Here is a 25,142-nt window from a genome sequence, read left to right as displayed (position 1 = left end):
ATATTGTAGGTGCTGAGTATAGCACAGTTGAGAAAACAAAACTTGCTGGACTTGGATCCCGGGCTGATTTTTTTCAGCTTATGTGTTACAGGCTCTGGAGATAAGGATTTCATTTCATATCAGAATCATTGCTCTTGTCAATGTTAATTGATATTAGTGTTTGTTTTAAAAACCTCTCATTTTATTTTTCAATAAGTTTTGATAAAAGAATTGCATTTTTCAGATGCACACATTTAAAAAGATAACACTTTTCAAAGTTCTCACAGCTCTCACTTAATTGAAATATTTTCTAATGCTCCAAACAAATGCTCTACCATCAAAGGTGATTTTGTAAAGAAAATATTCTTTTCCTTCCGTTGACTAAAATGTCTTGCCTAGAATCATTTAAAAAATATGGCCCAGAACCAAAATAAGGGATCAAATAGTAACAGAAGTCAAAAATATCATATTCCAGTAGAAAAGGTTTGTGTTTCATTGAAGACTGGTAATTACAAAGGTACAAATTTGTTAAGCTGTCATTATCATAATTATCATATTATGATATTTTGGGGTTTGCTTTTGTGTCCATTTGGCAGCTTCCACTTATAAAAAAATGTTTATTACCTAGTGACAAATTCAGCTTTAAGAAATTCCTCTGTAGACATTATCTTTTCACAAGCTATGGGCATGTACCTCTGGCCTGCAGAAGCCATAAAGGGGCTTACAAATGGTGACAGTGGGAGGTTAAAGTCTTTGGGTCTTTGCCTATTTGCAAGATGCACAGACAGACCGGAAGATAAGAGTCAGAAGGATTTTCTAGAATAAGAGTTCACAACTGCTGCCTGAGGGTTCACAGTGGCCAAAGCTGATAAAAAGACTCAGGTAGGGATGCTGGGAAAACCAGGAAATTCTGGGGACTAGTCTCTGTGTTTTGTTTTTCACTGTCACCCCTCCCCCTCATCCCATTGGACCATCAAACAGAGCCTCCTAGAGACATAGGCATACATTTTGAACCAAAAACAACACCAACAGGTCCAAAGTTAGCTGTTTGAGTGAGATAAGTTCTCAGCACTGGGTCTAGTTGGAATTGCATTTGGTGTTTGAGTGCCACAGGAAACAACCCTGGAGTGGGACGCGGGGGGTTCTTGGGACAGGATATGGCACCTGGAGGCATGTGCTGAGTGCAGTGTCCTGGATCACTACTAAATGGGTGTGGGGTTACATGGGCTTCTGACTTGGCTGTGGAGAGCACGTAGGACCCATGTCTGGGAAATGCTGTGTAGAATGATAAGAAACCCATATAAAAGGTGTTCCTTGTCTCAGAAGAGGATCCTATCTTAATAAAAAGATATTTATCCTTGGTGCATACAATGAGGAAGATCTTCAGTTGTCTACACCATGCTCTGCAGACTTGTCATTCTTTTAAAAAGAAGACAGCATTTGTTTTTCATGTCTCATGGGTGTCTACCTGCCTTGTGACGTTTCAGCAGCAGAGCATTTATCTGTGCTTTTGTTGTGGAGATGAAAGATTCTTTAAATGGCAGGTGTGGGGAAGTTACCACTATTAAAGAAAACAAAACAAAACTGTATTTAACTCTTGGATCCAGTAGATGAACAAGTCATTTTAATAGCTGCAAACTCTACTTTCCCCCAGTTTTTGAATATGAGCACAAAACCTGAGCAGCTGAGATTTCCCCAGCCCCACAAGGCATATGGAGATCATGCAAAGGAATGGAGTGAGGTGGCAGTGTCTTGAAGCAAATATCATTTGCTGAGGGTTATTTGTTTCACTTTTGAATGAAATTCTTGCTGGCCTACTGTAGAGTAGATTTTAATTTCCTGTTTGGAGTGACCCGTTGCTCATATTATATTCCTGGGGAAAAATCATAAATTCCCATCTTAGAAAGGAATTATAGATCTTCCTCTGTTTTTTTTTTTTTAAATAATACCTTCATTGAACTATAAGTCACATACCATAACATTCATTCTTTCAAAGTATACATACAATTCAGTGCTTTTTAGCATACTCAGAGTTATGTAGTCATCATCATTATCTAATTTCAAAATATTTTCATCACCCTCAAAAAACCCACCCCTACCCACCAGCAGTCACTCCAAAGTCTGCTTTTTCCCCTCAACCCCTGGCAACCATTATCTATTTCTATGGATTTTCCTATTCTGGACATTTCATATAAATGAATCGTAAAAAGTCACTTTTTGTGACTAGCTTCTTTCACTTCAGGGTTCATCCACATTGCTGTATGTATCAATACTTCATTCCTTTTTATTGCTGAGTAATACGCTTCTGTATGATATATCCCCTTTCATGTGTTGATAGACATTTATGTTTTCACTTTTTGACCATTATGAATAACGCTATCATGAACATTTGTTTACAAGATTTTGTATGAACATATACAAAACTTCTAGGTATATACCTAGACGTAGAATTTCTGGATAATATCGTAACTCTGTATATAAGGTTTTGAGGGGCTCCCACACTGTTTTCTAATGTGATTGTTCCACTTTATAACCACCAGCAATGTACAAGGATTTCGGTTACCCACATCCTTGCCAATGCTTACTGTCTGCTTTGATTTTAGCCATCCTAGTGGGTGCAAAATGCTGTCTCATTGTGGTTTTGATTTGGGTTCCTTAATCACAATTTTGTTGAACAGCTTTTCATGTGCTTGTTGGCCATTTGTTTGTCTTCTTTGGAGAAATGTCTATTCAAATCCTTTGCCCATTTCAAAAACTGGGTTTATTTGTCTTTTTTTATTGTTGATTTGTAAGAGTTCTTTATGTATTCTGGATACAAGGCTCTTATCAGATAAATGATTTGCAAATATTTTCTCCCATTCTCTCTGTTATTTTTTTTTGCCACATTTGTTAGGACTTTGATACTATCTTTGAAGTGAACTTTTTTTCCTAGATAAACTTCACGAAGCCGGGGGAAATAATGGCATGCACTTTCACCCGAAACTGCTTGATGGCAGACACTGTGTGAAGTTCTTTGCACCTGTTACCACATTTTAATTTTTGTCATAACATTAAGAGGTTGATATCATTCCTTTATTAAAGGGAGAGGGCACTGAAACTCTGAGAATTAATTTGCTTAAAGTGACCCAACTAGAAAGTGGCAGAATCTGCAAATAAATTCAATTCTTCCTGCTTCCTGAGTCTATTTATTTCTCCTTTACTCTAATGGTTAGTGTTTTGAGTAAGATAAGTGAGCAATCCATATTGTATTCATCTATAGTATGATTTGCGTTGGATAAACATGCATTTTATTCCTGTGTTTCCTACCAAAAGTCTTTTAAATAATAGTGCATTAAATATCTTGTCACTTCCATTTGATACATTTCCCTCATCTCCCCCTCCTTCCCTTCCTCCCTCTTTCCTTCTTTGTTTTTTCCTTTCCTTCCTCTCTCTCCTGCCCTCTTTCCTTTACAAGTCCTTTATTTAATCTTTATTATGTTCTAAGTGCCTGGATAAAGTGGTAAATAAAGTACCCTCTGGTGCTTATACAGTAGTAGGAGAGATGAACTGCAAATAAATATTAGATATGTATAAACTTCAAATATCATGTGAAATAATAGACCCCCAGAGGTAATAAGAGCTATGAAGGAGAAAACAGCAAATGAGTGGACAGAGGGTTTGCTATTTTAGATAGTTACTGGGGAAGCTCTGGATGAAGGGAGAATGGAGCCATGTGACTCTGGAGAGAGGACTCTCCGGTCAGGGGCAGGAGACGTGTTTGTCGTGATTGATGAACAGGAAGGAGACCCATGTAGCTCATCTCTTCTGTTGGACCAGCAAGTGGACAAGGGCTGGCTTTTGCATGGGCATGATCTTACCTAAGAAAGCTCCTGTCCCTAAAACATATGTAAAATATATTTAAGCATATCTCTGTATACGGATGGAGTAAGTGGTCCTCACCATACAGTGCTGGGGCTACAGACCCACTTGCCCTGTTGTGCCTGGGATGAGATTACTTGTTCAGAGGTGCTGAAGTGCCCAGTGGGTAGGTGCTTGGGCCAGGGGGCTTGAGTGCCAGCTATTGGCTATGTAACTGTGTCTTATTTTATCAACTATAAAATGGGTGCATTAATTTGCTAGCACTGCTAGTCTGTTAAGTCACAGGCTGGGTGACTTAAAGAACAAAGATATATTTCCTCACAGTTCTGGAAGCTAGAAGTCCAAGATCAAGGTGTCGGCAGGGTTGGTTTCTTCTGGGGCTCTCTCCTTGGCTTGGAGATGACCATCTTCTCCCTGTGCCCTCACATGGTCTTCCCTCTGTGTGTATCTTTGTCCTAATCTCCTCTTCTTACAGGGACACCAGTCATATTGGATTAGGTCCCCACCCTTATGACTTCATCTTAAATTAATTACCTCTGTAAAGACCCTATCTCTAAATATAATCTTATTCTGAGAGACTGGGGGTTAGGACTTCCACGTATGAATTTTGGGGGAACACAATTCAGCTCATAACAACGGAGAAAATAGTAGTATCTACCTAGAAGTGTTTAACAAACAGGAGAAAGAAGTAGGCAGAATAGTATCTACCTTCTAGAAGTGGTTTGGAGAATTAATTGAGGTAATATATGGAAAGTCTTAAAGCCGCTCCTGGCACATGGTGAGTGCTATGGGATTGTGCTATGTAAGAGTGCTATTATATCTTATTTATATCCAGTCACGTTTACATTGTGAGTTTGTTGGGGAAGAAAAGTAGAGATTGTGTCTTTTCACTTTATTATTGTTTTTATTCATTATTTAAAAAAAATCTGCCTACATCTAGGGTAATCGTCACCCATTATGTATACTCAGTACATGTTTGTTGAATTAAACTTTCCATCCCTCCCACTGGCACTGGCATGTCCCTGTCATTATACCTGTTATCTTCTCCTTCTGCAACCAGCTCTGCATCCTACCATCCCCCTACTCCCAACTGGATCCTGAATTTCTCCTTCCGGCATTACACCAGCAATAACTGTTTCCTTTTGCAACCATAGCATGCCTTTTTTTTTTCCTAGAGAGATTTTGGAAGTTCCCTTCACATAAAATTTCAACTCTTGCCTTGATTTTGACATATACCAATCTTGCCTGTTATTCAGCCTATAAGACGTCATTGCAAATGTATTAGGACAACATGTGTGATTCCCTTTCTGGAACTCAGAGGTGAGCCAAAGAGGGAAGCCCCTTTGGCCCATAAGTCTGATAGACCATTTCTGAATTCTCATCCTGAAGCAGGGCTAGCTAGGTTTATTTCTACTAAATGTTTCACTTCTGGAATCCTCAGCCCTTCCATCCTGATGCAGAATAAGCTCTAGAGCAACCCTGCCTGGCAATAGAGAACCAGCTGTAATCACGCTAAAGGACAGAGCCTCATAACTCATTTCCTAAAATGTTTCCTAAAAGTGGAGGAAAAACCGATAGGAAATTTAAGTTACGATCACAAACAGTTGTGAAAACGATGTTTGAAAAGGCTGAGAGACTAGGCCACTGTAGAGATCAGTCTTAGCTTACTCTGAAAGCCATTTTTATTTTTTATTGCCATTCGCATATGTAGTTTGCTGCAAAAAAAACAAAAAACAAAAAACAACAACAAAACCCGGAGAGTTAATTACCATCATGCCACACAGTTAATTTTCTTTCAAGCATGTAACAATTTCAAAAGAATTCTGAGAACATTTGTTCCATTGGAAAGATGAATTTCATCTTCTCTGTCATAACTTTGTTCCCAGTAGAAAAGCCAGGATAATGAAGAAAAAAATCAGTTTTGTGAAGGAAAACACTTTCCTTTCATGAAGTTTCTAAATATCATTTGCCCACTTTTCATGGAATAAAACTGACACCCATTGAATATATGTGTTGTGTGTCTGAATAGTTTTAATTAGTTTTCCTTTGCACTTCCCTTTAAGTGACTTTTTAAAGTTTTGAGCTACAAAATAATGCATAAATGTCTAGACTGCCGGGACCCAAATTGGAATTTGGAAGTATGGGACTGGCTGATTCATATTTGCTATATGACCATCACATTTGTCCTTTTAAAATTGATTTATTAGGCCCATATTCTAGAGTATATTTTATTGTGCTGCAGTGGCTACTAATGAAATCTTTGATAGTGGCTTTTTGTCACAGACGTCTTTCTTGACTCAGGTAACCTAACATGTTGGGATAGCCTCCTGTTGGAGAGTTTGCTTTTATATCAAGTGACATTTATCATTATCTAAGGCCAGCTGCCTGACTTCTCTTCAGTGCTCTGTTTATGGGGTTTGAACATCTATAAATGGAAACACTAGCTAACCAGAAATTATCGCCAGGGCTTTCTGATAGTGTCCTGGGCTCTCACAAGTTGGAATGTCCTGCAATATCTAACACGTAAGCGCGTCACATCGTTTTCTAGACAGAATCGGAATCTCACTTTTTCTGTCTCTCTCTCTCTCATTCTCTTTCAACATGGAATTTGAAAAGCATGAAAAAGGAAGCTTATTAAACCAGAATTTAGAGGAGAAACTGAAGGTAAGACTAGTGAGATTTCGCAAACACAGCTTTATGATGTGACTGATGGAGTAAAAATCAGCTGTCATAGTTTGGAAAAGTTGTACCAGGCAGCCTATGTTTCCATGTTTTTCTGGTCAACAACCTTGAAATGAATGAGTTTCAAGGGCTTTACTGAAAACAATGTAATAAAATTATTAATGCGTTGTCATTACCAGAATGTGGGCAAATTTGATTTAGTTAATGATGTGGTTTATCTCCATTTTTAAAACCAGAATCCACTTATTTTGAGCCCTTGTTGTGATTGTCTCAATACTGGGAGATTATTGTCTTTACTGATAAGAGGTTTAACGAATGTTCAAAGCCCAGTTTCTCTCAGAGATACCAGAAATATGTGTCAGGAGAAATATAAGAATTATGGACTGTTTTAATGTTTTATGGAATAAGTTAATGATCTTCTGGTGTAAGGATGAAGTTTACTCTTCAAAAAGTTTTTAGTTTTAGGCTATAAAAGTTGTAAAAGTAGCTTTACCTTGATGTTAAGAAATTCAATGTCAATGAACATAGTGGTCACTTCTATTTGCTCAAACATAAAATATAGTGTAACCTGGAGTAGAATGTATTGTTCATGGTCCACCTGATGAGTATAGGAGGCTAATTGTGTTTGTAAAGTTACTGTGGCTTCAGAGTTAATGTTAGAACAGGGCCGGCTAATTTTAAAAGCAGTGCAAGTAGCAAAAAGTAAATCCATATTGAGTTTAAGACCGTGGCTTCTTAAACTCGTGAGACTGCATTGCTCTGGATTTCTGACGTTCAGATGTATGCACTAGTAGTGATATTCTTGAAAGATAGAAAGAAGAACAATACTGGGTTGAAAACTCTTAAGGTGTATTAGAATTTCAAGGTCTTGAAGAAATACATTGGATAAAATACAACCTTTTCTTAAAGGATTCGGGTCATTTTGAATATCGACTGTGGACCTCTATTCTAGGTGGTTGTTTAAACATGTCACGGCCATAGACTACTTTGCTTTTTGACTGTTTTGAAAAGCCATGTATTATTGTAGAACTAACCAGGGGTTTTGAGTCAGAAAGATCTGGTGCAAATTCTCAATCCATAACTTCTAAATGTAGGACAATGGGATTTTGTTTAAGCTTTTTGAGTCTCAGTTAACTTACTTGTTGAAGGGGAACAGTAATACCTAATTTGAAGGCTGTCATGAGCATTAAAAACTATAATGTATGTGAAGTCCCTCGGCTGAGACTGATGTTTTCAAACGGTTTCTGGCCTGACTTACTTAGCAAGTACATACCCAGGGTTTGTTTATATAGAAAGAGAAAGCTGAAATGCGTTTCAAAGTAAAGGGAAAACTCAGATATGTTAACCATAATGGCTTAGTGGTTATAAAACCTTGATGGAACCAGATAGAGGGTAAATAAAACACGAATAAGAGTTGCTATGAATTAGTGTGAAATTTGACCCAGAGCTCCCTGGCAATCTCTTACAGGAAGTTTTGCAAATAAACATAGTGGATATGGGGCACGTGAACAAAAGTGAAAATGATCTCTTGGTGTATAAAAATCTCACTGCCTGGGAGGTCACACATTCTTCATGCCGGACTCTACCTGGAACACAGCTATGAATCTAGAAGTGAGCTAAATCCTCTCCTTAGAGGGAGTAGCTGCCACGGAATTCATGGACTTTACTCTGGAGGGGAAGCCTAGGGCTGGCCTCTGATTAATTTCCAGAAGACTGGAGGAAAATCTGGGGCCAATCAAAAGGCACCAGAATATCCAATCTGTACTGAGCAGAAACTGTTCTCAGGTAGGGAGGGAACACAGTAAATAAAGTTCAGTACTTGGGGAAGTTACCTGTACAGATAAATAGATAAATAATAAGTAAATAATAAATAAGTAAAATTCAGGCAAGAAATTCTGACTACTCTCTGAACTCTTTCTTTTAGATTATTAAATGCGTCAACAAAGAATTTCACTTACATTGATCTTCAACCGAAATTTCTTAATGAAAAGGAACAATTCATGTATTAACATAGTAAAACTGGTCATGCACTTCAGGGCATTCTGACATCGTAATGGTTTCTTTCTCTAAAAGATGATAAGAACAAATAGATCTCACACAAAAGTCTAATAATTTCTATCACATTAGTATATCTCAAGAGACAATTCTATCTCCCAAGCAATAAATGTTCAGTAAGTATCACAAAAATAATGATAATGAGAAGGGTATTGCATCCAACTCATTTTATACTGATGCTTGGTAGAAGCAAATTAAGAAAGTAGTCAATTGCTGAATATCATCAATATTGCTTTTTTGAGTAAAAGTAACTCTGAGATTGAGAAAGAAATTTGTCATCTGACAGTTTTTTTAAACAGGATGTATCTAACATAAGAAGCTAAAAACTTGTATTTTAAATAAAATTCTACCTTTAATATGTAAACATTTTTTGACATTTTAAATTTGAGGGTGAAAGCCTTATCCGATGACATGCAGATTTCCTTAGGATCTCACAAAAAGCGTTCTTCTCAATTTTAGGAAAAGAGAATCCTGCCACTTTTAAATACAATGAAAGAGAAAAGACACTGAAGAAAAAACTATGGGTAAAATATAAAAACACAAAGTATACATTTAAAAATTCTGTGGTAATTCAGTGAAGGGTAGCACTTTAAGGTTATATTAGTTATCAATTCATAGGTTCATTAATATAAATAAAATTAATTATTTTCTAAGAAGAAATCTGTTAGCAAATAAAACACGGAACTGCTGTTTTGGTTATAATTCCTGTTGTTATTATCTGATGGCAAGTTTGAGTTTTGTTTGGAGCATCTTCAGAGATGCAACCTAGTGTCTATTAGGTAGGATTGTCCTCAGAAAGAAACAAAAAAGAGGCTTTCAGATCAATACACGTTCCTGAATGCCTAGTTGGAACAAGACAGGTACTAAGGGCTGCAGCAGAACATGCATGATAAAGAAAGTCTTGGCCATCAAGGAGATTATCGTTTTGATTATTTTTAGTAGATTATAAAAGAATAATGGTAAGTTTTAGTAGCTTAGACATATTCTAAGTGTACAAAACAAAAACATTCCAAATTCTTTTTTCTCACATAGACTTGGGACAGCAAGACTATAATTATGCATCAGAATGTCTTAACAATGGGAACAATTGTAAAGCATTTTATGCAGTAACATAGTTCATTTCATTATAAATGTCTACTGTTGAAGGAGGTAATGGGGAGGACATGACCTCTGGTTGACCCAAGAGTAGGACCCAGGCAGTGGAAGTCTCCTCACCCCTCCCCTGTCCTTAGAATGTGCTTTCTGCCCACAGTTCCCACAGTGGGAGCTGTTCCAAGGACGCAGCCTTGAGAGGAACGTGATGCTGAGACCAGCTGGGTGGTACCATCTGACTGAACCCAGTTACGACCTCTCTATAAACTCTTAAGATTCTGGCAAGCGATCCAGGGGATCCAGTCCTCTTGCTGATGCCCGAGACAAGCCTGGTATATAAGTTCCCTGCTTATTAAACCTGCTACCCACCAATCTGGAGTGTCTGCCTCTTCTCCAGTCTCTCCTTGCCCTCCCTGCATGGGGACCAATTTCAAATTTCACCCAGCAAGCTCCCAAGGCTTCAAACCAACATCTATATATCTTTTTTCCAACTGTATCTAACTAGGGTCCCTGATAACAGGTACTCAGTAGGTGCTGACATACCTGAAAAAAAAAGTGTATACTGCTGATGTTTTTGGTGAGTTATCTAGAGATTATTTTCAGTATAGCTAGAGTGTTGTTTCTGATCTATACATAATTCCAGACAAGATAGCATCACATAATACAATAAGTGGTAAATTTAGGGTTGTAATTCTCTGGAGGTAAGGTACTGAATCTCTCTATCTTTATATCATAATTGATTGCCTTAAATCCTTAATAAACTAATTTTGGTGATGACCAAAATGAAGGGAAATGAAAACAAATGAATGAACAATGTGACATCTCCTTTTCTTTGACATTTGATTATTTATTTTGAAAACTTTCTTCCATTTCTTTGCATTTGTAAGAGTGGATCAATGACTCTTGCTATGTTCTGGATTTTACTGAGAAAGTTGCCTTAGATGTCCATTGTGTCTGTTCATTTTGATGGTAGAGGATGTGAGTTAATTTGTTCCCAAACCTTAACTCCCCCATGCTGCTGGCTCGTTTGTTTTTATGGGTGGCACCATCATGGAGCTTGGTAGGCATTTGGGCATCTCTAAAAATGCTGCTGGTCTCTCGGGCATGTCTGTGGTGCCTACTATGCATTCTATACCCCTATTTGGCACCCCTGCCAAGATGGCCCATTCGTCATCAGTATATTTTGAATTCACTATTCCCTTTTCTTCAGAGAGGGCCAGAGCTCTGTAATAAGTTGACACCCAGCATACTCTGTGGAAATAATTATTTTCAAAAAACAGATGGGCGGTAATGAACACGATTTTATAGTAAATGCCTCAATAAGCATCTCTTGACTGGAAGGCAAACAGGAAACTCAGAACTAGGATTCTCTGAATTTCTGAGCTCAGTGTCACTTCTGAATTTTTAATAAGATCAGTTACGTTGTTCCCATGACTTATGGGGATAAGAACTCTCTGAGAACTCAGTAAAGGGGATGCAGGATTGATCAGTCTGTACCAGGTATTCAGGAGTTCATTGATTAAGACATACTCTCCAAAGAACTGAAACAGCCCTCAAGCATTATGAGTAGTAAGAAGAGTCTGGTTTCACCCTGGCTGAAGATGCATAGTTGCAAAGAGTAACCATGAATCCTGATTATTTGGCAGATCAAAGTGAAAAACTAAATAATGGCTCTTAAAGCACTCTTTCATAAGAAATAATCCCACTCTAACCTCTCTCTGTCCTCCTCTCCATAGAGTTAGTAACAAATGTTTAAAAATTCCTGAAGAATATGTAGGATGAAATAAAAAAAGGAGGGAAGAGACGAGATGCCATGTTGGTGGTGGATCACAGGAATGAATGGGAAATCCACTAAGCAGTGGGAATAGAATCTTAATGGGCATCATTGCAGAATGAGGTGATACTGGGAAAATGATGAGTTAGGGTAGGAGAGGGCATGCAGGTGTTCTGAGGACCATCCTACCATATCTATGAAGATCGGAACAGAGAACCTATGCCTCTGGGGATGTGTGTGTGTGTGTGTCTGTGTGTGTGTGTGTCTGTGTGTGTGTGTGATTGTATGGTGCTGAAGACTTCTTATTCCAAAGAAGAGACCTTCTTCCCTCTTCCTAAGTGCCATCTGGTGTGGTGAAAGGCATGTTGTATATGAGTCTAGGACCAGTATTGGTGGGAAAGTTGTGTTTGTGTGGCTTTTGACAAATCACTTAACCTTTGGTGTCCTTATCTACAAGGTGAGAGGCTGGGTTGGATTTTCCAAGATTGCTACTCTATCTAAAACTTTATGAGTCTGTAGAAAAATACCCTTTGGCTGTATGCTGATTAAATCCTTGCCATACCAAACAATGCCTCTTTATACAAACATTGAAATAGTTTATATTTTTATGTCATCACTGACTGAATGTAAAATGTAAAATAGAAGTCCTTGTGATTAGATTAAACCTTCCTTGCAGTAGGAAGTTCACAGTTCAGTACTCATGAATTGAATTGCATATATTTTCGATGTTTTCACTGAGAAATGAGAAATGACAAAGATTTGAGAAGATTTGAGGACTGAATCATGGAGGAAAATTATGGAATAGATGGAGAAAGAAGCATGTAAATGCCTCAATATTAATATTGAGATATTATCGAAATAAGGTGTTCTATTTTCTTACGATATTACATAAAATAAAGTGGACACTTTATTTTCATCGGGAATAACAATTTAGAAAATATGAGCTCTGTGTTTTAAATGTTATTCTAAGATGGTTTGTTTAGGGCGTATTCATTCCCTTTTGTAGTTCTCGCTGCTCCCTGCAATGTGCCTGACACAGATAACTTGGTCCCTTTGCAACTCTAATTTTAGTCTCTTTTGCAACTCTAATTTTAGTCCCTTTTGCATCACTGAGGTTGGGGAAAAAGTAGATTGCACACGAATGGCAAAATCCTAGTCACCCTTACGATTTTTCTTTTCCCTTGAAGAAAAAAAATGAGGGCTGTGCCTGTTAGAACCCAGGGCGGGGAGGTGAAGAGTAAAGTGAAACTGATGAGGATCCAGATTTATACCTTACGGTTCACACGAAGTTCTCGAAACCATCCAGTCTTTTGAAAACCACTGCTAATTAAAGCAGTGTCTGCTGATAATGTAAGTCTGAGATGCACTGATTGAATGGATCTTTTGCTAGAGCTCTGTGTGATGGTGAGTAACAGAAGAGGGATGGATGGCAGGCTTTAACTGAGCTGTGATTTCACAGTGACATTTATAATATCCTGTACATGTGGTGAGATAGTTTCTAGGTTCTCATTGTGGGAATTACAGTGACTTACCTAGCCAGTTCTGTTCTGAGTATGGCTCCCCCCAGGAAATGACAAATAGGCTGCTGTATTAGTGATGGAATTATATTTGAGAGCCATGGGCTTTATTTTGCTATCTGATCTTCATAAAAATAAGGAGATGATTTTTAAAAATGGCAAGAGAATGTCTGTGGTTTAACTGCTGGTTTCTCTCTTTTATTTATAACCTAAGTTTTTCTGAAGGGTCCTTTCATCAATTTCCTTTTCAGTTAGTGGGCGTTTCCTTGCATGGGTAGCTTCTGGGGAAGACATCACCGCAGATTGTTCTCCGAAACAAGCTGGATGTCAGGATGTAGCCATTCAGAGACCACTTCATGCTCTTAAATACTGACTTGGTGACATTTATTTTTGGAGCAGATGAGAGAGCCCGTAAGATTGCTTTCCCAAACCTGGTATAATTTCCTGGGATATCATGTCACCATGGGGAAGCTGAATGAGAAAATGTCAGCATGAATTAATAAGCTTATCACAGGGAGTGGGGAGCTCTTTTAGAAAGTGTGAAGGAAATATGGAAAAGCAAGTGTTTCCATTTCTGTTTTGTTTTTCCAGTGGAGCTCAGCTTTCAATCTGGGAATTCCTGTATGTTTTATTGTTCTATTTGCTTCTCCTTATTTATTCATTCATTCATTCATCCAGCCTGGGAGTCCTCTGCATGTAGCTTGCCAACCTCGTGGCTGCCCGTACTCCTTTGCAGGGGGTGTGGAAGGAGAAGGGGGGGTGGGTCTAAGAGACCTCCAATGAATTCTCTCCTTTGCAAATCTACTAGAGTCATGCCCTGTGGAATTTGCCTTCCTTGACTCTTGTGCCTCCAGGGTTTGGAAAGACATCTTTTAGGGTCCCTTCCTGGCTGTAGCTCTGCTTCATAGAACAATACACCTCCATCTCCTTTTTATCTTCTAGAAATTTACAATATGGTTTTTCATGCTGATTCCCCTCCCATGCCAGATCTCTTATTGTTGTGGGTTTATTCTTTTAAATTCCTTTCCTCTCCTTTTAATGAGGTGCAGGGAAGGATGTGAGGGAAACTCCTGGGTTCCATCAGTCATCTTGAACCAGAAGACCCTTGACTTATTTTTAAAGCTCTTCCTCAATGCTTTGTGTTGGAAAATCTTTTCAATAGGTCGGGAGTGTTGGAAACATTCTGATTCTTCATTGAGAGAGAGGCATTATGTAGAAGTGTTGTATAAGCTATGGTACATGGCATGCCAAGAAATATTCTGAGCGTATAACTAAAAGAATTATGCTGTTTCTAAAAGTTTGAAAATTGAAAATTAAGAAAGTTATAGTTTTGACCCTTCTTCTTTGTGCCATAGTGATCGTGATGGTTAAATTCAGGGACTCTGTGGTGAGGACTCTTGTGTGTTCAACTTATGTCAACCTATGTAAGCTTCAGTTTCCTTATCTGTAAAATGGGATGTGACTTGCCTCCCAGGGCTGTTATATGGACTGGAAGTAAGGAAATTTTGGAAAAGCACTTGCACACAAGAAGCCTTTAATACACAGGAGCCATTAGACAAATGAGAATCGCAGCGGGGTATAACTTACTTCTTGCATCTGGAGAAGAAACCCTGGACTTGTGCTTGGGATTTGTCCTCTGCAGAGGGAATGTGATTTAAAACCAGAGGCAATGCTGAGGAAGTGTGCCATCATCAAAACTCTAAGTTTTGATTTTGTCTGTCCTGGAAGGATGACAAAGTTTCAAAAGTAAGAGCATTTAAAAAACCTGGCGCCCATTCTGAAACACATTATGGTTTTGTCTCAGCAGAGAATAATTACATTACATTAATGTAAGTACTATGTAGGGATAGAATAAATGGCTAAATTGTGAGGTGCAAATAATTAGGACATACTTAATACAATTAATAAAAAATATACCAATGACTGCTAGACTTATCAAGGTGGGATGTTTGTAGGAGGGGAAGAATAGAGGTAAATAGGAAGGCATCCTAGTGCGTGTGTGTGTAGAATGTTTAAAAGAAGAACAGAAATATGGTTAGCAGTGCTGTTTGGTTGAAAAAAGTTTTAAATCCAGAAACTATTTATTCTGTTCAGGAGATCATAATTTATGTCTCTCACCTTCATCTGGCATTTTTCTTCCTTGTACATAATGTATTTTCCTGGGAAAGCAACACCACCAATGGTTCATTTATTTTTTTATTTAAGAATTTTTCTATAAAACATATAGTTCCTATACTACAAGTAGGACTTATACTGGTACAACTTTTCTGGAGCATAAAATGTATCAAGGCTTTAAGCGCTTATGTAGCTACTGGCCAGGTAATTTTACTCTAGGAATTTTTTGAAGCAAAGAAATATACAAATATTATTTATAATAATGTTTATTACAATGTTGTTTGATAAAAGTGAAAATAATGGACACAGTAGGGAAATTAGTTACTAATCGATGATAACATCATATGAGGAAATTTAAGGGCAGTGGTATAGTGGACAGTATACTCCATCTCTTCCCTACAAAACTTCAGATATTATACAGTGTGGAATGAACAAGTCTTTTATGGACCCTCCACATTGGCAGGACATTAACATGCAATCAGTGACTACATTTGTGTGGCACATCTCTTAATAGTCTAAAAAAGACAACAATACTGTGTATTGAACTATATTTTTCAGTTTTACTGAAATTTCAGATAGCTCAGAGTGATTTTTTTTCATAATAACCTCACGTTTTAATGATCCTGCTGAACTGATGAGATTGAATCAGAGAAGAACGCAAGGTAAACTGATATTTGGTGCACTATTCTTCACCTGAAAGCAGACTTGTAGACATCTGGAGAGCTTTCATCTTTTGGTCAAACAGCCTTGGGCCACCAGCAGACTGCAAACACCTCAAGGTCAGGAACTTGATTTTCCTGGCACCAAGGGCTGTACCTGATGTGTACCGAATAAACCTCGGTTCAACTGCACAGGTGTGACTTTTACCTGTGTCTGTGTGTAGGTGTGCAATGCACTTTGACTTCATAAGTAGCAGGGATCACAGACTAAGCCTACACTGAATTCATCCTAAGATTCAGCTATGTCTGGAGAGCTGGTAGCTTGGCACTTTCAAAGGACTGTTTTTAAGAGACACTGAAAAGCCTCCCAGTGAAAGACTTATCCCCAAGCCCTCGGGGAAAAGACAGATGAGATTCTTATGGTTTTGTTCATAGAAAATGAGGGACCCTGAGTATGGCAGGCGGCCTCCCCTTCTGGTTGACTTCCAACTCAACCTCAGCAGTTTTGCTTGTGAGTAAAAATGGACAGAGTTGTCTTCCATGAAGTCTTTGAGCAGCGTAGAAAGCACTAAATGCCAGTGTGCTTGGTGCTGGCAGCTTCGGCAAAGGCGTCAGCATCCTCAACGCAGAGCCCTGGACACCTTGGTGTGTCCGTTGGCAGGCAGTGATGGCATTGGTGGCAGAATTGTAGATTTTGGCACTGGCGACAGCATTGCCAGAGTGTGACAATAGGCCAGCATGTGACAGGAGGAAAGTGGCAGACTCCAAATGTGAGCTAAAGCACTAGTTCGTTGGAGCAATGAAAGAATGACAAAGGCATGGAACTTTCTCAGAGTGGGTAGAAATATAGCCACAGTGATACGATTTTTAATACCATTTAAAATAATTAATTGGACTTCATTTTTGCTCCAAGAACAGGTTGTGTTTACAATTCCCTTGTGAAAATTAAGTACTATGAAAAATGGCGATTAATTAGATATTTTCAGATACCAGGAACCTCTACCACTGGCAGTTATGTTTAATGAGATGCTTAAGATGTCAATAAAATCTGCACTATCCTTTGAGGATTACTATGTTTATTTTTGAGGAGTTTATATTTTGCTAAGATTCATTTTCTCTTTCTACCAAATACCAGTGCTGTGAGGTAGATTATCCCTAACATACTCTGCAGTATAAATTGTAGACTCTGGATGAAGTACAGCATATCTATTCTGGAGATATCTGGAATTCTTGTGCATTTGGCTTTGGTTTGTTTTTATAATACTTGAGATGTAAAACGGATCGTTTTTGGTTTCCCATGTATTTAAAGTCCTAGGTAAAATTTTAGGATGATACTTACCCCTCGCCTTCACTTCCTGCCCCCCCTTTCCCTTCTCCCATTCTCCCTCTCCTCCACCTCCTCCTCTTCTTCTTTGGCTCCTCTCCCCTTCTTCCACCTCCCCCTCGTCACTGTTCTCCTCATCCTGTCCTCCTACTTCTCCTCGTCCTCCTCCTTTCCACCTTCTTCTTCTTCATTTTTGGATGTCCAAATGTTCCAGCACCATTTATTGGAAAGGCATATACACTCTAATTATCAACAATAGAAAGAATCCCATGTATTATAGATTCTCTTTATCACCAGGGAAACATTTCATCATCTCAACAACAGCCACCCATACTACTAATACTTACATATTTTTGCTATGACCCAGGCATCACTGTTTTTACATATATATATATATATATATACACACACACACACACACACATATGATGTATAGCTCTACACAATAACCCCCAAAGTTGATATTATTTCTGTTCTAGTTTTATGTATGGGGAGACCAAGGTAAGAGAAATTAGTTACACAGTTAGTAAATGGTAGAGCTCATTTCAAACCCAGGCTGTCTCCAAGTCCATGCACTTAACCACCATATCATGTTGCCTCTAAACTCAATTTTCTTTATGGTTAAATTTACACAGGAATACATTTTGGGATAAATTTATGTAACAACTTATCTGCTTTCTAATTAGTGTTTGGGTCCAAATAACAAATAATGCTCCTATAGGAACACTAAGAATGATGGACTGAAACATTAGTTTAATTAAAGATTCAGATGGACATGATTACTATTTTAGAAAGATTATAGGAAATATTTTCTGAATGAGGCATTTGCAATATTTTGCAAGTCTGAACTTTATAAGAACTTACTCTGAGATATCCTTCTACCTGAAACTTCATAACTTTAAAGAATGACAAGATAGTTTCAGACGAACTTTTCTCATTTTTATGACCAACCATTTTAATTTCATCTATGGTACTATTGGTATTTATTTGTAAGTATCAGAGTTCTTTATGTGATGGACAGATTTTTTTATTCTTATTTGATCAGGTGACCATGTGATTTATTATTCAAACAGGGATCCTTTTGAGAGTAAAAGGGGGCCCTATTAATAATTACTTCATGACCACAGGCACGAACCAGGACTGTCCCAGACGAGCCAGGGCACATGGGCAGCTGATATTTAACTTACTCATACATGGAGACCAGGGAATCAATGATTCCAGGGGTCAGGGATGGCTTCTAGACTCTTGAAAAGTTGAAAGTATTCTCTAACAGATAAATGTCATTTGCTTCTGTTCTTAGCAAAAGGACAACTTGAATCCACTTACTGACATTCTTTTTAAGAGCTTGAACTTAGCTTTCCTTTTTGAGTATCAGGTTATCTTGTGTGACAGAGATAGAGATGGTCTTTTATGTCATTGCTTCAGGGCTACAGAGTTAGTGGTGCAGCCATTGCCCTTGACCGTGAAGAGAGAGGGAGAGCTCAGCCTAATTTTCCTAAATGTTGGTTAATTTCACTTGTGAAATGAGAAGAATCCAGTAAGAGAAAGAGAAGGGCCATAAACAAATAGCTGCAGTTTTATCAATTTCCCAGTGGATAGAATATTATATCACTTTATTCAAAGGTGTGGAAGCATTTTGTTCAAAGGTGTAAACAGTATTCTTTTTTTTCCCCCAGCATCACAAATCTTGTCATGATGTTACTAGGGAACATTAAATGTTGCTCTTTTCCTTGGCCTCTTGTTCTCTGAGTGAAGCCAAGTGTAATTGTGGAAAGAATGAGGAAAGCTTGACCATCAATTTAAGCATGGTTGGGACAAGTCACTTAACTTCCCTGGGTCTCAATTTCCTTATTGGTAAAAGGAAAAATATTAAACTGGATCATTTGAGGTTCCTCCCAGTTTTAATTTATGTGATTCTATGACCTCCTGGGAGGGTAGAGCTTAGATTCTTGAAAGTTCTGATGGACATACCATGCCTAGATTTCATGCCTCACCTACAGAAAGGGGAAAATCCAAATCCTTCTGGGGTTTTTACCACAGGGAATGACACTTGTACAAGTATATTTAATTGTTGAAGTTGAACCTTTAGAAGCATAGGTCTGTATACAGTAAGAGAGCCATGTCATGAGGTCTCCACGCTGCAGTTAATAAGAACAGGCAATGTAGAAGAAGTATTTGGCAAAGATTAAAACATTTGCAAAAAAAGAACAGTTTATTGGTTTACAAAAAAATGCCAGTTTCTCTCTCAGAATATTTGAGTTGGCTTAGCCCAGTGTACTTAGGGACAAAGGGATACTATACATGGCGGTGAAGAGCCCTGGTTTGGCGGTCACACTGGCGTAATTCCTGGCTCCCACGGTTCACTGTGTCACGTGGGGCATTTAACCTTGTCAAGTGTATTAACTTGTAACCAAGTTTATTAACTTCTTTAAATGTCAGTCTCCTTGTCTGTGAAGGGAAGATAATAATAGCGCTCATAACAAAGGATTATTGTTAGAAATAACACATGTAAATATCTTGATACTTATTTCCCTGTAATTCCAGCCAATCGCTGAAGTTTTAATGGGAAGATTCTTAGGCTAATTTACTTGTATTAGGAGGGTAGTCTAAATAGGTGTTAGAGGTAGACCCAAATATATTGACTTAACACTATGAAAATTAATTTTTCTCTCACACAACAGTCCTGGAAGGAGGGATGCGGGAAGATAGGTTTCCAATATGGTCCCCAGTGAGTACAGAGTAGAAACAGACACTTTGTTGTCGGGGCATCAGAGATGGGGGAGAAACACGCAGACCCTCTTGGGAACGTGTGGATAATGCCAGGACTTACAAATGTTGTTTTGAGAGAGTAGGAAAGTGGTTGCTAGGGGCTGGGGCATGGGAGAAATTGGGAGAGATTGGTGAAGGGGTACAAACTTTCAGTTATAAGGTGACTAGGGTCTGAGGATCTAGTGTATAACATGGTGGTTATAGTTGATAACACTGTATCATATAGTTAAAATTTGCTAAAAGAGTAGAACTTAAATGTTCTCACCAAAGGGAAAAAAGATAAATAGGTGAGGTGCTGGAGGTGTTAATCAGGTTAATGGGGGGAATCATTTCACAATGTACACATGTATCAAATCATCACAGTGTACACTTTAAATATCCTACAATTTTTTTGGTCAATTATAACTCAGTAGAGCTGGAAAAAATGTTCCTTCAGTGTTACCATTTGAGAGTCACAGGGGCATAGTAAAAATTTGTGATTCTTACTGATCTTGTCCTTGGTTGACACACAAGGCAAGGAGTAATCAAAAAGTTTGGGCAGTCGCTTATATGTGGAATCTAAAATATGACACAAATGAACTTATCTATGGAACAGAAACAGACTCACAGACATAGAGAACAGACTTGTGATTGCCAAGCAGGGGAGGGGGTGAGGGGAAGGATGGATTGGGAGTTTGGGATGAGCAGATGCAAACTATTATATATAGAATGGATAAACAACAAGGTCCTACTGTATAGCACAGGGAACTATATTCAATATCCTGTGATAAACCATAATGGAAAAGAATATGAATTACAGTGATAAACCAAAATGGAAAAGAATATGAAATATATATATATATATATATATGTATAATTGGATCACTGTGGTATACATCAGAAATTAACACAACCTTGTAAATCAAATATACTTCAATAAAATTAAAAACAAAGTTTGGGAGTCGGAAGGAGGTCTCTAATAGGCTGCATTACTTTTTCCCATTTCATGTTCTGCTTTTGTTCTTACTTGATTGATAATTCTGTGTGTGCTCTGCAAAGGACAGGTAGTAAAGTTCACTGTGTTTCTATGATCCTGAGAGCTGGAGGGTATGTTATACTGCTCCAGCTGCACATGTATGAATTTCACATGCTTGGCATCTGGAATCTTGCCAATCTTCCATTGCTTCCCTGGATTAGCTCTGTAACCCAACAAAATTAAGTGGGTCCATCTAGGGAATTTCCTCTCAAAGGACATCTGTAAGTCACTAAAATTGAGTATATGCTTTTGTGTGTACGTAGGGGTGGTGTGTGTGTGTGTGAGTGAAAGAGGGGAGAGAGAGATTTAAAGCACAGTGAGAGAGGTCTTGATAGATACCTCCAAACAATAACCTTTTTCCCCATCATGACTTTGAGTTAAGGAAGTGTTGTGAAGTGACAATGTCTATTACAAGGGCAGGGGTGATATGTTCATCCTTGGGGGGACTTTTAGAAGTTTATCAGGTTTGTTGAGAAAGCAAAAGTTCAGCAGGCTTGGGGGTGCCTTTTGAAAGGGGAAAGATCATTCTGATAAAGAGATGGATGGTTATCGCAAGGAAGATTGTGGGTAAAGGTCCCAACCAAGTTGCAAGTGCTGAGGGCTTAAAATATCACGTTGGATTCAGAGATGGAATCACAGTTCTGGTGCCTTCCAGCTATGGAGTCATCTTTTGTCACTTTTCTTCAGTGAACCTTAATTTTCTCTTTTTAAGTATTGTTGCTAATATCTACTGATGATATTTTTATGATTTAATGGGAGATTAAATAAAGGTACCACCTAGATCAAGGTGTATGGTGTACAGAAAATTCTCGTTTACACCTCCCCTGACTCCCCTGGTCCTTCAGAGTTCTGCCGAGGGTCAGCTCTGGTCCTGACATGTGGCCTGAGCACCCATCAAATACATACTAGACTATTGGATATGCCCTTGGATGTGTCATCAGTAGACTTGTTCTCCGATCTGACTCCAGTCTAAGTTAAGGTTACTGGTTTCATAGTGAGGTTTTCTCTTACGTATGGTTGGAAGAATTGAAGCTCCTTGAGAGAGACATGAATATCTCAGAAGGCTCTCATTCATTCATGGTGTTTTCTAGAAGACTGGCTGCCAAAACTGGTTTGTGGATTACTGCTTGTCTGTGACAAGGTTTTACTCACTCCAGAGTAAATGAGAAAAATTAGAACAATGCAGTCTCCTTCATAAAACAATTTATGTTTATTCAATTTATTTAATGGATTGTCCTTTTTATGGGGAGAGTACATCTTTTCTCATTTTTTTGGTTTTAAAGTTTTCTTTCTACTTATAAAATGATGATGAATCTCTAAAAATCAGTGACTGATCCATGAAGTCCCAATGGAAAACCACTCTTTCTGACATTTTGGTCTCGGCATTCAGATGTCCTTAGAAAGGTCTACTGGATTTTACTTTGTTTTTGTATTTGGCATTGCCAAACTGTGACTTCTTAGCATGTACTATATCGCATTTTCTTTTGTATCTTTTAGAATCCTAATTTTCTTACTTTGCGTACCAATCAGTTTTTGTTATGTATAAACACTCATTTTTTAATTTGTTATAACTCTTGTCACATATGTAAGAAAGTACATTTGCTTTTCTTGTTAGGAAATTAGAATCAAAACCAACAAAGATTTTGAGCACATATCATGAGATAGACACGGTCCTTGGGATTTTATATGCATTGTTTCATTTTTACCTCACCACAGCCTTGCTTTATGTTCCCTAGGAATTCGAGATTTCTTTTTCTCTTGTGGAACTGGATGTGTTGTGGGTGGTAACTGAGAACTTGTAATATATCAGGTGTTCAGAATGTTCTTTTGGAGGAATTTTTTATTAATGAAGTCCATGATTAAGATGGGTGTTTTATCAGAACCCTACTCAGAGAGAATCTCAAAAAGACCACAATCCCATCAAAGAACTTAATAGAAATAGAGTTACTACTGGAAAAGTTATCTCTAGTTGGAGTAGAAGAGGCATAATAACCATAAAAATCTATAAAACCAATTTAAATAATTTTTAAAGATCGACATGTTTTAGATCTTTGAACAATAAGAGTTTCACTAATAAAGGGGATGAGCAAAATTGTAGGAGATCTTTGGAAGTTGGTGTTTCTATCACTTTTGACCATGTTCTGGAAAATTTTAAGTTGTTTAAGTTGACTTTTATCTTAGTTTTCTGGGTAATTTGTTAGAGAAAGTGGTAGCGTGTGATGACATTTTATGAACTTTAAATCATTCTCCTCTGAAAACCATTCTGGGAGCTGCCATTTAAAAACAAACAAGCACAAATAAAATAAATCAAGAGGAATAAATAGGTTGGATTTTAAATGGGTGGATGTTACTGAAGTGTGTTAATGGCTGAGACTGATCTTAAAGCCAGAGTCCACTTGTCCTTCAAAAGGGAATGTCCTTGGACTTGGCTGCAGTGTAGACTGTTGTGTCTCTCAGGTTTAAAGAAGTGACTGTCAGTGATGAAAACACAAATTAGAAAATTCTCTTTGACAAGGGAATTGAACATACACACACTACTGTATATAAAATAGATCATCAACAAGGACCTACTGTATAGCACAGGGAACTCTACTCAATATTCTGTAATAACCTAAATGGGAAAAGAATCCAAAAAAGAATGGACATATGTATATGTATCACTGAATCACTCTGCTGTACACCCGAAACTAACACAACACTGTGAATCAACTATACTCCAATATAAAATAAAAAATTTTTAAAAAGGTTAAGAAAAAAGAAAATTCTCTTTGGCGTGGTGCTGACCTGTTGACCGTGATTTCAAAGAAGCAGATGGGTGGTGGGTCCATGTGTGAAACTGCATGATGCAGGTTTACTCAGTGATCTAAACAGGAAAGATATGACAATGAAGAGCCCTGTATTTAAATTCTGTCCTTAACTCTCCCAGTCTCTTTTGATTTTTAAAAAAATAGTCACCATGCTGTGCATTACATCCCCAGAATTTATTAATCTTATAACTGGAAGTTTGTACCTTTTGACCACCTTTACTCATTTCCCGCAGCCCACACCCTGTAAAATGAACTATAAAATGAAGTTGAAAAGAATAGAGGTAATGTAATAAATACAGTGTGTGTTCTGTGTTATAGTGAGTTGTAGATGAACTGGTCAGCCATGCTAAAATGTTAACCATCTTTAGAGCAAAACCAAATAATAGCTACAGAGTTCTCCCCTTTTAAATGCTAGAACATTTAAAAATTAAACAGTGACAATGACAATATAAACACAGTACATTTGACCCAAAAGAGGATTTGACAGCACAGGCACTTGTTAGCAAGTTCTATTTTTGTGCTGAGTATAGAATGGTAAAAGATAAACTGAGGCATATTAAAAATGTTAAGGGTTTTATTTGAGCAAAAATCAATTGAATTGGGCAGCATCAAACCGGAAGTAGTTAGGAGACTTCCACTGACAGGAGCTGGGAGAGACTTGTACAGAGAAGAAGGGGAAGCAAAGCAAGGAAATGATCTGATGGGCTGTGGCTTAAGTGGCCGCCTTATTTGGGAAAGTATAGTTGGCTGCTTGTGATTGGTTGTCCTGGGTTTCGATTTCTTAACCTTGAGGTGTTTCAGGCTTCGGTTTTGGTTTGCTTATGGGGGCAGCTGAGGTGTTGAAGCCACTCAATCTAATGGCCTCTTTGTTTTGTTGATTTAACAAGCAGAATCGTAGAAGTTTAGATATTGCCTCTCATTATCATTTTTGAACACTTCCTGTGTGCAAGCCTACTTAATCTCATTCATCAGTCATTCATTCATCTACTTTAACTACTTGAATGTCCTTTGAGCATCTGCTGTGGGTCAGGCATCGCTCTAGGTACTGAGGATACAGGAGTGGACACCACCAACTGGACCACAGCCTTCATGGGACCAGCGTTATAGGGGAGGGCGGTGAGAGAGCTGACAGTTGTCCATCAAACAAATGAGTAGGGCTTCCCTGGTGGCGCAGTGGTTGAGAGTCCGCCTGCCAATGCAGGGGACACGGGTTCGAGCCCTGGTCTGGGAGGATCCCACGTGCCGCGGAGCGGCTGGGCCCGTGAGCCACAATTGCTGAGCCTGCGCGTCTGGAGCCTGTGCTCCGCAGCAAGAGAGGCCGCGATAGCGAGAGGCCCGCGCACCGCGATGAAGAGTGGCCCCCGCTTGCCACAGCTGGAGAGAGCCCTCGCACAGAGACGAGGACCCAACACAGCCATAAATAAAATAAATTAAAAAAAAACAAAAAAAACAAAAAAAAACAAATGAGTAAACAAGGTAATTTCAGGTAACAATAA

General features: G+C 38.3%; 1 protein-coding gene across 14 annotated transcripts in view; it reads left to right on the top strand.

The window, feature by feature from the left end:
- The first annotated feature begins 6,334 nt into the window (after positions 1-6,334).
- Positions 6,335-25,142, top strand: part of MLIP (muscular LMNA interacting protein) — a 298,573-nt gene continuing 279,765 nt past the window's right edge. For 13 of the 14 annotated variants that reach the window (XM_007186944.2, XM_007186939.2, XM_007186945.2 and 10 more), the window contains exon 1: positions 6,335-6,501. In XM_007186944.2, the coding sequence (XP_007187006.2) occupies positions 6,439-6,501 (63 nt within the window). In that variant the 5' untranslated portion in view covers positions 6,335-6,438. The remainder of the gene's footprint in view (positions 6,502-25,142) is intronic. The other variant, XM_007186935.2, reaches the window with a different exon arrangement.

Source organism: Balaenoptera acutorostrata, chromosome 10, assembly GCF_949987535.1.
Source record: "Balaenoptera acutorostrata chromosome 10, mBalAcu1.1, whole genome shotgun sequence".
In the NCBI taxonomy this organism is placed as follows: domain Eukaryota; kingdom Metazoa; phylum Chordata; class Mammalia; order Artiodactyla; family Balaenopteridae; genus Balaenoptera; species Balaenoptera acutorostrata.
The sequence above is the reverse complement of the archived record's forward strand: the minus strand, read 5'-3'. Positions and strand labels throughout refer to the sequence as shown.